A 14,608-nucleotide genomic window follows, 5' to 3' on the forward strand; every position below is an offset into this window, starting at 1 on the left:
ACACATCTGCTGAATTCAAATAGCAACTACCAAACTCAGGACAAACTGTAACACTTTTTATAATGCATATGCTGTGAAATCATAGAAAGAAGCAACTTTGCTCAGTATCTCTTTCAAGTAAAACCAACCACTGGCCACTTCTTTCAATTCATGATTCAAAGTGTAGACCATAAATCTCAAAATGAGACTCACAAATAGAATGACTATACAGTGAACTGTCCAAATGAAAATACTTCTGAGAGTAAAGGGTAGTGATAACTGGATAGAATAGCAGGTGGAAACCAAGACTGTCATAGAAAAATAGGGCATCTGGTCCCCTTGACCATAAAAATTTATGGTTTCCCATTAAAAAAAAAAAAAATTGCTTTCCAGTTGTTGTCAAGTAGACATCTATTTTTTACAGATGTCTTTTCAGAATTGCAGCTATTCTTTCTATTTACAGGAAATTGTTTTATTCTTTAAAGCAACTGGGAATAGGAATCATCAGGTTGGCAGTCTGCAGAAAATTAAGTATCCCCGGCATTGTCCATCAAAAAACACCTGCTAAGTTTGATAATCCTAAGAAGGTAAAGCTACTTAACTAATAAACACAGATCAAGTCATTAAAGTCAGAGGGCGTAATGTGGCAAGAAAAAACAGGAGAAGTAAAGCTTTTTAAAAATGAACTTTTTTTGGTTTATTACACTAACCCTAGGACCTTTAGGTATTTACATCATTATTATCCAATTATCTCTGCACACATCTCACATATCAATAAAAATAGTTTTCTACGTTTCTTGAAAGATCAGATGCATCACACTGCACATTTTAATAGATATGAACATTAAAGTGAAATTGAGTTTTCAGCAAGAGTGCTAAAAACAGAGCACACCCACAATGTTATTCTCAAGATATTGAAAAATGGTGCTCACTGACATTATAAAACCCATCACTTTTTAAAAACTCAGAATATCTGATTCCTCTATCACACTACATAGAACATAGTGATAAAAATATGACTTGTGCCAGCAACTTCTGGCAATTCAGAAGATCTCTGCTGCAATGCTCATGCTAGTCCTATAATTTCTGTTCATTATTTGAGCTACAAAACCTAACCTCTGATCTCCGAATAAGTGTGTTAAACTCTACTTCATTACAAGCTCTGCTTCTGAGATATCAAAAGTGGTGTGACCAAAAGTCCTCTTATCATAATATCCCCCTTCTCTTTCACCCTGACCAAACCTCCACATTCAGATTGCTCTCCATCTGGAGAGACTTCCATTCAGTATTAGCTGCTTGGATTCCCTACCAGCCCAGGCCACAGAGTTTTACATGCTTCAGCATCATCACCCTAATTCTACTAACCTCTCAGACACTCAAGAATGCCGATCTACAATGCTAGACAGGCCCCCCAGTCAGCTCTTTCTATGCCGGCACTCAGGCTCTGAATAACCACTATAAAAAGACAGAAATATATACAAACTTGTCTCTAAAACTCATCAGGTAGTTTCCTCACCGTTGTATCTCTACCAAAATGATGTAGATGTTCTGTGAGTAAACAAATGAATAGACTATTAAAGCAATGCCCAAGCTCTAAATCCCATTAAGCTTACTGAAGCCACCAGATTTATTCCTACTTCCCCACCCTCCAGGTTCAGAGTTGTCCTTGGATCCCATATCTTCTCTGCTTTCTAAAAGAGTCTATTCACATGACTATAGCCACCTTTCATCTGCTGCTGCTGCTGCTGCTAAGTCGCTTCAGTCGTGTCTGACTCTGTGCGACCCCATAGATGGCAGCCCACCAGGCTCCCCTGTCCCTGGGATTCTCCAGGCAAGAACACTGGAGTGGGTTGCCATTTCCTTCTCCAATACATGAAAGTGAAAAGTGAAAGTGAAGTTGCTCAGTTGTGTCGGACTCTTCGAGACCCCATGGACTGCAGCCTACCAGGCTCCTCCATCCATGGGATTTTCTAGGCAGAAGTACTGGAGTGGGGTGCCATTGCCATCTTCTAGCTGCATCTAAACATGCAAAGTTAATCTCTCCTGCAACATTAAAAAAAAACCCTTTAGACCCCACCCTCCACTCTACCTTCTGCCCTACCTCTTCCCTTTCTTGTATAAGATCTTAAATAAAGAATCTCACCAGCAAATCCTTCCCTGGCTTCCCTGGTGGCTCAGAGGTTAAAGCGTCTGCCTCCAATGTGGGAGACCCCGGTTTGATCCCTAGGTCTGGAAGATCCCCTGGAGAAGGAAATGGTAACCCACTCCAGTATTCTTGCCTGGAGAATCCCACGGACGGAGAAGCCTAGTAGGCTACAGTCCATGGGGTCGCAAAGAGTTGGACACGACTGAGTGATTTCACTCCCACTTTCACTTTCACCAGCAAATCCAGGAGTCCCCAACCCTTTACAGCACCAGGGACTAGTTTTGTGGAGGGCAATTTTTCCATGCACTAGTCGGGGAGTGGGTGGGGTTTGGGGATGATTCAAGAGCATTACATTTATTGTGCATTTTATTTCTATTATTATTACATCAGCTGCATATCTGATCATCAGGCATTAGATCCTGGAGGTCGGGGACCCCTTAGCTAATCTGCCTTTTCTTCCTAGCTTTAACTCCCATCACTGTTCACACTGCTCACCAAAACATGTTTTGGTCCTCATTCTTCCCAACATTCCTGTGAAATAACATCAACTTCACCTTCTTTCCTGAAACCTTCCCTGAGTTTTAATTTTCTTAATTTGCTGAGTTCAATACTTCCTTAGCTGCTTCTTTTCCTATTTCTCAATGGAGGTGTACCCTCAGGATGCAGCCCACAGCCTTCTGGCTCTCTCTGCCAATACTTGACTCAATCACTTGATTCTATTTATAAACTTAAATTTCCTGCCTAAAATGACTCTGAATTTCTTGATCTACAGTTCTTACCCTTTACCCTAGCAACAAGATACTACTGTGCAATTAGCAATGAATCTAGTACTATGAATAACTGGTCAACTATAATAATTATTTTAATTAATGACCTTGAAAATATTTTTTATTGCTATTAATAAATGAGAAAAGACACTGGGAGAGTGAATGAAAAGTACATGCATGTGTGAGTTAGGGCAAGGAGCAGGGAGAGGAGTGTTATAGCCAAAGCTGGGAGTAGTTCAAAAGAATTCTAATGGAAGAACTCAAACAATAGATTCGATATACAGAGGGTGACACTTATTTCTGTCAAAAGTGAGACTTTCTCAAATGTCTAGAGCTTTACTGAGAAGATGCTCTGGAATAAAAGAATCCTTATTACAACCAGACGATACCTATCAAAATTTTAAATGTGCCAAACTTTAACTCAACTATTCTACTGCCAGAAATTTATTTTTCAGATAATCTCAGATGCTTCCAAAACTGAAACTTCAAAATAGTAAAGATATCTATCTAAATAAGACACCAAAAGTTTCCAGAGACTAAGATAAAATATTAGATATATATACATACATATTTTTTTAAAGAATTCAGAATAGCATAAGTCATCTCAAGGGAGACAATGGACATTAGGTCTTCACAGTGAATGACTAAAAATTATTTTGTACTTTGAATACAATATCCAGTCATCTTCCACAGTAGAAAGTTGATCACTGTAACCAGAAAAGTCATCTTTCAGAGTAGGAAGTTAGGGAATTAACAAATAATGTCCAAAACAGAAAAAAAAATCTAGAACTAGCAATAGAAACACATTTGATCATGTGGAAGTTAAAAGAATTAAGAGATGAAAGAGGCTGTACCTAGAGTACAGAACTCAAAGGTAATAGGAATGAGGCAAAAGAATGTTTCATTACAGTAGTACAGTCTTTGTCCCACAGATTTTGTCAACCGTGTTCAGGCATAATTTCAATTTAAAAGTTTTAAATGTAAAGACTCATGGACAAGGACATTCACGCTAGGCGAAGTCTTGTGTTTACATAACACAAGACTAGAAACTAAATTTCTACCAAGGAAATGGTTAAATAAATCATGATACATCTACCTGATCATTGGTTTCCTCTCATCTGGGGTACAAAGTGCTTATACAAATAGAGAACCACTTAAGGGACACACAAGTAATTGATCGCAGTGGGTCCTTGAAGAAGGTTCAGACTTACTTGTCATTCATTTAACAAATATTGAATGACTGTATACTTGTCATTCATTTAACAAATATTGAATGACTGTATACTGTGTTATTTTAATTCTTTGGCATATACATGTATTACTTTCAGGTTTTAAAACCCAATTTTAAACAGTGCTTCACAATTTGGTTACTCCAAAGCAAAAACTGCTTTTATCACCCCTGTCAGTGTCTGTTAACATTTCTCCAACACCTTAAGTCCAGTGCCAAGCCCAGGACTGCTCAGACTGTCCCCAGTCTAGAATATATCAACAGTTCTTCCTCTTCCAACACATTTTCCAAATACTCTCCAGGATGACAGAATAAAAGTGACACTAAACAAAGAAGCATAGAAACACTTGGAATTTTGTTTCCATACCATTCTCTTCTGCAGAATCTGGACCCCTCAGCAGACACGCACAGGACACAAAGCTGACTGCATTATACTCCTTCCTAGTGAAAGTGAAGTCCCTCAGTCATGTCCGACTCTGCGACCCCTTGGACTTGTAGCCCATCAGGCTCCTCCGTCCATGGGATTTTCCAGGCAAGAATACTGGAGTGGGTTGCCATTTCCTTCTCCAGGAGATCTTCCCGACCCAAGGATCGAACCCCGGTCTCCCACATTGTAGGCAGACGCTTTACCGTCCGAGTCACCAGTGGCTTACTAATCTAGTTAGGTAGCTTTATAAGCCAAGTTAACATGTGTCTTAAGTACAAAATATTCTAAAGTTCCACACGTGGCATCAAGCGGGGGCTCTGGAAACCAATGCTGAAAACTAAGTATTCTATATTTTATCTTCCTTTTTTTTTTTTTAAGTCTCCAAATAGATCATAGTCCTACGGACAAGAAATCTTGACTTTCATTTTTTCTGAGCTCCCCAGCACACCATTACCTACCTAGCATGGTGCTATGTGATTTCAATAAATCCTTAGTGAATGAATCAAGCAGAAGACTACATACAAAAATGCATTTATATTAGCAATTCTATTTTATCCTCACCCTGTATTTTGTCTGATACACAGGGGAAAAAGTCCAGAGGAATAAGAAAATACATTTGCATGGTAACAGGATTTCTGCACCTTGAAAATTCAGCTACTTTACTTTTTTCCATCTGCCATCATACTTTTGTTACTTTACATGTAGTTGATTTAGAAAGACCTGTAATCAGAGGATTATAACTAAGTGAAGAAATAAGTAGGGAAAACAGACTTTTTTTTTTTTAAGGTCTTACTGACAGAAAATTTTCTTTGCAAAGAAGAAAAACAAAGTAAATTCAGTTGAGATCACAATACTGAGGCAGACCTATTTCTAAACTGAACTGGTCCCTAAATTTCCATGAGATATCAACTGCTATTTAGTATTAGGCAAGATAGCTACTGGGCTTCCCTGGTGGCTCAGTGGTAAAGAATCCGCCTGACAAGTAGGAGACTTGGGTTCAATCCCTGGGTCCGGAAGATGCCCTGGAGGAGAAAATAGCAACCTACTCCAGCATTCTTGCCTGGGAAATTCCATGGACAGAGGAGCCTGGAGGGCTACAGTCAATGGGGTCACAAAAGAGCTGGACCTGATTTAGCTGATTTAGACAGCTACTACAGAGCTCATGCATTTCAGAAAATCCCCGTGCTATTTTTAAGCGTGGACCAACACACTTACCAAAATGCAGAGGCTCACCAAGTTAATTAAACAATCTGGGTTTTTTTCTTAAGGGCAAAAAATAAAATTGTTAGCAAATAAAGGAATATGGACAATGACAGGAAAGCATATTACTTTGCACAGTTATTCTGTATATCAGATTCAAGTAAATCACAGGGAAAAATAATAATTCGTGTCTAATTATTCAGTTCAGTTGCTCAGTTGTGTCCGACTCTTTGTGGCCCCATGGACTATAGCACACCAGACCTCTGGGTCCATCACCAACTCCCGGAGCTTTCTCACACTCATGTCCATTGAGTTGGTGATACCACCCAACCATCTCATCCTCTGTTGTCCCCTTCTCCCGCCTTCAATCTTTCCCAGCATCAAGGTCTTTTCAAATGAGTCAGTTCTTCGCATCAGGTGGCCAAAGTATTGGAGTTTCAGCTTCAACATCAGTCCTTCCAATGAATATTCAGGACTGATTTCCTTTAGGATGGACATGGACAGATTGGATCTCCTTGCAGTCCAAGGGACTCTCAAGAGTCTTCTCCAACACCACAGTTCAAAAGCATCAATTCTTCAGCACTCAGCTTTCTTTACAGTCCAACTGTCACATCCATATATGACTACTGGAAAAACCACAGCTTTGACTAGATAGACCTTTGCTGGCAAAGTAGTGTCTCTGCTTTTTAATATGCTGTCTAGGTTGGTCTTAACTTTTCTTCCAAGGAGCAAGCATCTTTTAATTTCATGGCTCAAGTCACCATCTACAGTGATTTTGGAGCCCCCGAAATAAAGTCTCTCCCCCCAACAGTTTCCATTGTTTCACCATCTATTTGCCATGAAGTGATGGGACCGGATGCCATGGTCTTTGTTTACTGAATGCTGAGCTTCAAGCCAACTTTTTCACTCTCCTCTTTCACTTTCATCAAGAGACTCTTCAGTTCTTAGCTTTCTGCCATAAGTGTGTGTCATCTGCATATCTAATTATTTAGTGTCAATAAATATTGAATAAATCAATGAGTCAAACATCAAAGGGGTTAATAGAATTCTATACCTTAATGTCTTAACAGAATAGAATCTACTATTATGAGACAGATAAGCCACAGAGAATATCATGTATATCCAACTCAAATAGTTTCGGTTATTTTGTCTTCCCATATATTCCCTTTCTATCAAAACAAAACAGTATCTAAAACTGCTGATACTCCTGTTCGTAAAGTATCACTTCCCCTACCAGGTGGCTCAGACGGTAAAGCATCTGCCTATAATGCGGGAGACCCAGATTCAATTCCTGGGTCGGGAAGATCTCCTGGAGAAGGAAATGGCAACCCCAGTATTCTTGCCTAGAAAATCCCATGGACAGAGGAGCCTGGTAGGCTACAGTCCATGGGGTTGCAAAGAGTCGGACACGACTGAGCGACTTGACTTCACTTCACTTCTTTCCCCTACTTGATGTTTAAATACTGAGTTTCAAGGCTTAGACACAGGCATTCACCTTTGATAGATGAACTATTCCTGCCACATCAGTAAACAAGAATCACAGTCATCAGCGATTTCAACCCTGAATGTCTGAGCCTGAAGGGCAACCAGGAAGGAAAACAATACCTCCAACCCAGCAGTCAGTAGCCTGCAGCCACTCCCTACAGCGAGCCCAGAGGCTACTGGCCCCAAATAGCTGAGATGCCTCTGAAAGGAAAGACTTCAGTGAGCCCAGACTTGCATCTTCCCATACATAGAAAAGTGCTAAATTCCTTAACCTGAGATATCTGGTTTTAATTCACAAAAATACTTCTGATATTCAGACTACCCACCTTTTGTTGCAAACTTCTGTGTAAACTGACTCCTCCCAGCCCCCAAGCAATTCTGTCAGGGTTACCTGACCTGCTGTCTCCTGTGCTTGAAGTCCTAAAAATTCCCACCGAATAAAACAAAACTCTCAAAGTCTAGGTTGTGACTATTTTTTAAGTCGACATTTTTATACCCTCTTTCCCACTTACTTCCAGGAGTATGTTTTCAATTGCCATGTATTTGCTGGTAACTTTCAAATTTGCACTCTGAGCCTGAAACTCCTCAGGCCCAGACCTGCATAACAGTAACTTTACTTGCAAGACCATCTCCTCTGCTACAGAGGTCAGTAACTAAAAGGTGCTCAATGTGTCTGGTAAGTTTCCTCAGCAGCCCTATATAACACCAGGTCTGTGTAGCCTGTTACAGGACTGTGCATGTCCTGGTTCTAGCTCTAAATCCCTAGGGGGAAGACCTGCACCTTTACATCTGCCCTGAAGCCTTGTTGTTGTTGTTTTGTTCAGTTGCTAACTCCTGTCCAGCTCTTTGCAACCTCCTGGGACTGCAGCACGCCAGGCTTCCCTGTCCATCACCAACTCCCTCAAACCCATGTCCATCGAGTCTGTTATGCCATCCAACCATCTTATACTCTGTTGTCCTCTTCTCCTCCTGCCCTCAATCTTTCCCAGCATCAGGGTCTTTTCCAATGATTGGGCTCTTTGGATCAGATGGCCAAAGTATTGGAGCTTCAGCATCAGTCCTCCCAATGAATATTCAGGACTGACTTCCTTTAGGATGGACTGGTTTGATCTCCCTGCAGTCCAAGGGACTCTCAAGAGTCTTCTCCAGCACCACAATTCAAAAGCATCAATTCTTCAGCTTTCAGCCTTCCTTATGGTCCAACTCTCACATCTGTACATGACCACTGGAAAAACCATAGCTTTGACTATACAGATCTTTGTCAGCAAAGTAATGTCTCTGCTTTTTAACATGCTGTCTAAGTTTGTCACAGCTTTTCTTCCAAGGAGCAAGCACCTTTTAATTTCGTAACTGCAGTCACCGTCTGCAGTGATTTGGGGTGCCCAAGAAAATAAAGTCTGTCCTTGTCTTCCATTGTTTCCCCATCTATTTGCCATGAAATGATGGGACCAGATGTGATGATGAAGCCTTAGTCACTGTTTATTATGGGTAATTATCCCCCAGGAACCTATGGAGGATTCCCGGCATTTCAAATGGACTAACCAGGTCCTCCGGTACTTCCACCTGCAATGTAATCTTAACCTAGATGCTTTAATATCTTAATTTAACAAACACTTAGAAACTATATGTCCAACACTGTGGCTGCAAATGTGAACCTACCCGTATGAAATGTGTAGTATAACTGAAAGAGAAAAGTGCCAATCAAAGAAATCAAAATACCACAGAAGTAAATAAATCCCACAATTTGGAGGACATGGTACAATGGTTTGTGCCTTTTTCTATGTGTATATCCAACTTAACTAAAAAGTTTTAAATGATATTTTGTATCCAAAACATGCTAATAATTCCAGAATCTGAGAACAGAAAAGAGTTTGAAAAATCAAGTCATCCATTTTCCTCATTTTACTTATGAGGAGGCCAGAGTTCAGGGAAAGTTACACAGGCAGCTCTCCTTAGGGAGTAACAATGCTTCTAATCTAGGATCTGACCTTGTCTTAACTCTGCCCACCTGACTCACTCCCTTGTTATTCTATTTACTTTTCAGCATATTTTCATCTGCTATAATCTTCTATCCGCTCCACCTATAAAAATCTATCTAAACCCCAATTCAAAAGCCCAGGAAGCTTTCCTCCATTAGCCCCACACAAGTACTCATTTCTGCATCCCCTAATTTACCCTGGATTGTGTGTTAGGTAAGGTAAGGTAAGGTAAGTCACTTCAGATGTGATTGTGTGTTAGGGTAACACATTTCACCTCTTACAGCTCAAGATACCCTCCTTGAGGGTGGAAAGCCTCAGGGCGTCAGAACACACAGGTAGTGCCTCAGCGGTTGCTCATTGTCCTAACTATGAAGGCAAGAATCATCCCAACAAAGGATCAATGGCCTGTAAAAAACGCCTCTGAACAATCAGAACTAATGAAGAAAGACAAATTCCTGATGCTGGCATCGGGAATTCTATCCTTTATTTTACAAGCATCAGTATAGCAATTCAAACAGAACACACACTGCTCTGAGTACCTTATAAATATTAACTCATTTAATTTCCTTAACAAACTTACAAAGTAAAAACTACTAACTCATCTCACAGATGAAGAAAAGGAAACATATAAAGATGAAATAATTTGTCCAAAATCGCTGAGCCAGGATTTGAAGCCAGGATCCAAAATCCATTCTCTTAACCACTAAGCTATGCAACTTCAAAACAATGTCAATCACCTTTACTATTAGTAAAATGACCAGAGGTAATTTAGAAAAATAAAATCGCCTATCTTAAAAAACACGAAACTACATTTTTACTTTTTACTAAAAGTTGATTTTAAAAAATCATTAGATTAAGGATCTATAGTACAACACAGAGAATATTCAATATCAATGGTTTATGGTAATAAACCATAATGGAAAATATGAAAAAAATGTGCATATATGATAACTGAATCACTTTGCTGTACACCAGACACTAACACTACGCTGTAAATCAACTACACTTCAATTTTTTTAAAAGTCACTAGAATTCCAAGTTAAAATTGTGGTAGATGCTAAACTCCAACCCCCACCAAAAAAATATATCAAGAGGTATCTTATTATTTTAACTCACAAAATAGCGTCAAATGACACCTGGGCTTTCACACTACATTTCCTAATTCCTGCTTTCTTTAGGAACACATTATTCTCATGCTTTCTGTCAGCCTCTCAAATGACAGTCTTCCTGTTGCATTTTTCCAAATCTTTAAATAGCTACTATTTGGTTGCGGGGCAGGCACTTAACACAAATGTCACATCTGGCCTCTTAAACAATTTCATCAGCTTTGCCTTGAAGTCATACTCATGTTAAAGGTCAAGAAAGGATGCCCTGTAATGTAGCCAATCCACCCTCACCCACCAGTAATGCCCATTCTCCAAAAGAGATACAATGTTCTACACAGGACAGGTGACAGCTGGGAACGGGAGATGGATAACAGCTGCAAGCTGAATGTGAGGGTAATTCGGGTAATCACTAGCCCACTGAGTAAAACTGTGAAGCTCTATAAAAAGGACATACTGACATACAATTGCAGATAATATGACTTTGTTTTGAATGATGCCTAGCAAAAGCAAGAAACAGGGCATCCTGAGTTGCTCCTTTCAAGCTATGATACAGCCACTAGGCAAAGCATTAAGTGGGAAGACTGGGCTGGTTTTCTCCCATACTTTACTCGCCACTGCTACTGCTACTGCTAAGTTGCTTCAGTCATGTCCGACTCTGTGCGACCCCATAGACAGCAGCCCACCAAGCTCCTCCGTCCCTGGGATTCTCCAGGCAAGAACACCGGAGTGGTTGCCATTTCCTTCTCCAATGCAGAAAATTGAAAAGTGAAAGTGAAGTCGCTCAGTTGTGTCCGACTCTTAGCGACCCCATAGACTGCAGCCTACCGGGCTCCTCCATCCATGGGATTTTCCAGGCAAGACAGACAATGTCAAATGTGCAGTGACAGGAAGAGGAATTTCAATCATTTCTAAACTCTAAACCCCATTTGACACTAAATTTTCCATCAAAAAGGATTTTTTAACCTTAAGATGTTTTAAAATAGTTTTGCAAACTATTGCCTATGCACCAAATCAAGCCTGTTTTTGTACAGCCTTTGAGCTAAGAATTTATGTTTTTAAGGGTTGTAAAAAACAAAAGAACAGTGTGTGGCCAGCAAAGCCTTAAATATATACCATATGACCCTTAGAGAGTTTGCAGAGCCCTATGTTAAAATAAGCACAAAAGGAATAGCTAAGATTTAGTTAATCCATCAGTCGTTCACATATTAATTTTGTGTTTTCAATCACTGGAGTTAAATATTATTAACCATGCAGGATGAGTTGTATTAAAAGTCTGGACCTAGTTACTGATGTCTACTTTCAGTCTTTTTTGGCTCTTATTGTTTGCTCACTTTAGTAAAACTGGAAAAATAATGGTAGGGTACAAAACTAAAACTGGCTTTATTAGATTTCAGGACAACCAATAGATTATTCCTATAGATTACCTCTTTTGTCCACCTTCCTCCCAAACCATTCAGCAAGCAGACTGTATTTTTGTATTTTTATAAGACACTTGTAGAACTTTCCTGATGTCCAGTGGTTAAGCATCTGCCTTGCAATGCAGGGAATGTGGTTCCATCCCTGGTTGGGTAGCTAAGATCCCACAAGTTTTGCAGCAACTAAGCCCACAAGTGACTCAACTACTGACCCCATGTGCCACCAAGGAAAGATCTCCCATAACAAAACGAAAAAAGAAAAAGGTCCCACATGAAGCGACTAAGACCGAATGTAGCCAAAAAAAAAAAAAAAAAAGGCAACTACTGTCAATCACTTGTTCTATGATAATCACCACAATGGCCACCCCAACAGTTGGAACTCTGTCTAGTGAAGCAACATGCTGCTACACTCGCGCCTTCCATACTGAAATGTACCATCTGAATGTCTAACTTTCATTGACTTTTAAAGGTGTGACTACAGTTGCTTCTGTTTTAACAGCCGGCAGAGCCGGTTTGTTTGAAATTTTTTATTCTCAGACGGATGACCTGTGAGCTATGGGAAAATACACACAATCAGAATGTCTTCATATACAAACATGCCACTTTTCTAGAGTGTAACGATGTCATTTCATCACGTTTTAAAGTTTTTGTAAAACAAAATATAAGTACAAAACTGACAGTTAAGTCCTTTCAGTTTGAAAAAGTTGCTATATTACTTATGCTTTCTGTACAATTAAGTTCTCCAAGTTGGAAATCACAGTGAGAAAACAAAGTCCAAAAAAGAAATATGATAGAACAGTCACAAGCAGAAAGAAAAGCTGCCAGAGTGATAGTGATGCAGAAATGCTGAGCTGTGCACGCAGCAGGGGCTCAATAAATGATTTTTGAGCAGGAAAAGTGACATAAACCCTTTTCTGGTTTTATAAACCTTCTTGACCTCTATATTAGGAGAAGCTACAGGAAAAGGAGAAGCAAGGAGTACCAGTCATAAAAATGATGGAATGAAAACCTTGAAAGGATTCCCATGGTGTCTAACAGTATGAAGGAAAACAAGCAAAAGTTAATAACACACAGCATCTCTAGGAGCTGGAATCCCAAGCCACACAGTCTTTGATCAAACCAAGGAAATGTGGAATTGAATGCGCAATTGGCAGTGTCCATTACACTGGCATCTTCCAGTCAATTCCCAACAAGGGTACCCAAAACTCCCCCTCCCCAAATAAGGCTGCGGCGGAGAACTCATCAAAAGAGCCAGTTCAGCAAAGTGACTGCTGCTTTATATTTAGCGGGCCTCTTCAAACATTACAGCCCTGGGACTAAGGTTCTGAAATTAACCTGGACGCAAGAACCAGGGGCAAGGTGAACAGCGCAGATGCCTCAGCCCAACCGATTCAAACTCTGGAGGCGGGAACTGGGATCCTCCTCTTTAGCCACACCTCTAGACTCTTTTGCCCGCTAAAGTTCAAAAACTACCATCTTAGATGGTGTTTGGTGCAACTGAAAGGCAGAAAGTCGCCCGGAAAGGATTGAATGGGGGCCAGACTGGGGAGAACGAACACCAGATCCCTGTTGCTGTTCAGTCGTAAGTCACGTGGAACTCTTTGCGACCCCCTAAACTGCAGCAGGCCAGATCCCTGGGCAGGTATTAACATACTCGCCCGCCCAAATAGGGGGCGGGAAGGGGAGCGGGAATGAAAGGAGGAAATCGGAGGCTTGAGGAGACCCCTGGCCGCGCCGCGGCCCTCCCGGCAAGCCCCCTCGAGAGTCGGTCTTTACCAGCGTGAGCAGCGCAGCAGCTTCTCCAGCCGGTCAAGCGCGGCGCGGCTGTGGGCCCAGGCCCCGCGACCGGCCGGCTTCATGGCGGGCGCGGGATGAGGCTGGTTCCCGGAGCGGACCCTCGGCTGCCGGTTCCCCTGCATCGCCCCGGCCTCGCGGGGTAGGCTCCTCCGAAGGCAGAAGGCTGAAAGAACTCGGGCAGCCTCCGAGACACCGGACACCGGAGACCTGACTCCTCGACCCAAGCCCAAGCAGTTCCTACGTCTGGGCCAGAGGGACGCCTAGGGGGCGGGGCGCGCGGGTGGGCGGGGCGCGCGGGGTGGGCGGAGCAAGGCCGAAACGCGCCAAAAGCCAGGGCACGCTAGCTGGTGGGGCGGGGCCTAAGCAGGGGGAGCGGCCGCCGCAGGACCCTTGTGTGGCGGGAAAGGGGGCGGGGCCACAGGCCATCAGGAGGTATAAATGCAAAAAAAACTGAGAAGATTCTAAGGAACTTTAACTGAATTTAATCAATGGAAAGTCACAAGCCGAGAAGTTTTAAGTATTATCTATGTTACTCGCTCAGTCGTATCTAACTCTTTGCAACCCCCGTGGACTGTAGCCCGCCAGGCTCCTCTGTCCATGGAATTTATCAGGCAAGATAACTGGAGTGGGTTGCCATGCCCTCCTCCAGGGGATCTTCCGGACCCAGGGATGGAACCTGGGTCTCCTCATTGGCAGGCGAATTCTTTACCGTCTGAGCCACCAGGGAAGCCCTATAAGGAGTGCTATTTCGACAGTTGCTTTGTTTGGAAAAGCTTTGCTGTGACACTGAAGATGCCACTCTTGATTCCTAAGAAAGTATCTTTCTTTTCTTTCCCTACTTCCTCTTCCACCCCCACCCCAGGCTTATCTGTGATCGCCTTACATACAGAGGGGCTTAGCGGTGGTTCAGAGGGTGAAGCGTCCACCTGCAATGCGAGAGACCTGGGTTCGAATTCCGGGTCAGGAAGATCCCCTAGAGAAGGAAATAGCTACCCACTCCAGTACTCTTGCCTGGAAAATTCCACGGACAGAGGAGCCTGTTAGGCTACGGTCCATGGGATTGCACAGAGTTGCATACG

At 41.8% G+C, this 14,608-nt stretch overlaps 1 protein-coding gene across 1 annotated transcript in view; it reads right to left on the reverse strand.

Moving 5' to 3' along the window:
• BARD1 (BRCA1 associated RING domain 1) overlaps positions 1-13,806 on the reverse strand; it is a 100,468-nt gene extending 86,662 nt beyond the window's left edge. Inside the window, exon 1 of the mRNA XM_061384050.1 lies at positions 13,509-13,806. Within this exon, the coding sequence (XP_061240034.1) occupies positions 13,509-13,651 (143 nt within the window). The 5' untranslated portion in view covers positions 13,652-13,806. The remainder of the gene's footprint in view (positions 1-13,508) is intronic.
• Positions 13,807-14,608: the final 802 nt, after the last annotated feature.

The sequence above is a fragment of the Bos javanicus genome, chromosome 2, assembly GCF_032452875.1.
Source record: "Bos javanicus breed banteng chromosome 2, ARS-OSU_banteng_1.0, whole genome shotgun sequence".
Lineage (NCBI taxonomy): Eukaryota > Metazoa > Chordata > Mammalia > Artiodactyla > Bovidae > Bos > Bos javanicus.